The sequence below is a fragment of the Eimeria mitis genome, genomic scaffold (assembly GCF_000499745.2).
Source record: "Eimeria mitis Houghton genomic scaffold, Emh_scaff6056, whole genome shotgun sequence".
In the NCBI taxonomy this organism is placed as follows: Eukaryota; Apicomplexa; class Conoidasida; order Eucoccidiorida; family Eimeriidae; genus Eimeria; species Eimeria mitis.
In genome coordinates, this window is record NW_013574275.1 from 1 (window position 1) to 605 (window position 605).

General features: G+C 43.3%; 1 protein-coding gene across 1 annotated transcript in view; it reads right to left on the reverse strand.

Moving 5' to 3' along the window:
- Nucleotides 1-326: 326 nt before the first annotated feature.
- EMH_0085610 (uncharacterized protein) overlaps nucleotides 327-605 on the reverse strand; it is a gene marked incomplete at both ends in the record, with an annotated part of 582 nt that continues 303 nt past the window's right edge. The window contains one exon of the mRNA XM_013500925.1: nucleotides 327-603. Coding sequence (XP_013356379.1) covers nucleotides 327-603 — 277 coding nt within the window. The remainder of the gene's footprint in view (nucleotides 604-605) is intronic.

Consider the following 605-nt stretch of genomic DNA (forward strand, 5'->3'; position numbering starts at 1 on the left):
ATCGCCGAAGCCAAAACGTGAGTTTGTTTTTTCTACGATTCTTTTTTATTTTAATTGTTATTTAATTATTATTTATTTATTTATTAATTATAATTATAAGTACAATCAATTGAACTGGCCCATCTAGGCCTTAAACTCATTCCTTTTCTCTTTTTTTTTTTTCTGTTTCCTGCTTTCTTCTTTTTATTATCTACAGCTGAAGAAACCCCCAGACCGAAAGGTTCGTTTCTCGCTGCTGGCAGCAGAAACCAACATCTCCTTCCCCTATATTCTGCAATTCAAAACACTTCTAGGGTTTAGGGTTTAGGGTTTAGGGTTTAGTAAGCTCAGTGTATCGATAGTAAAACATCTGCTTTCGCGCTGCTGCTCAGAGGAAGAACCCCAAACGCCGCCGCCTTCTCCCCCTGCACCGCCTCCCCCCCCTCCTCGAGCTCCTGCGCCGTCTGAAGGTATATATAAGAAGAAATACAGAACTGGCTGCTGCTGTTATGTGTCTGCTCTTTCTTGCTGCTGCTGCTTTTGTTGCTGCTGCTGGTGTCTGGTTTTCGTGCTACTGCTGCTCTTGCTGCTGCTGGTGCTGCTGCTGCTGCTACTTCCTCTTCTGT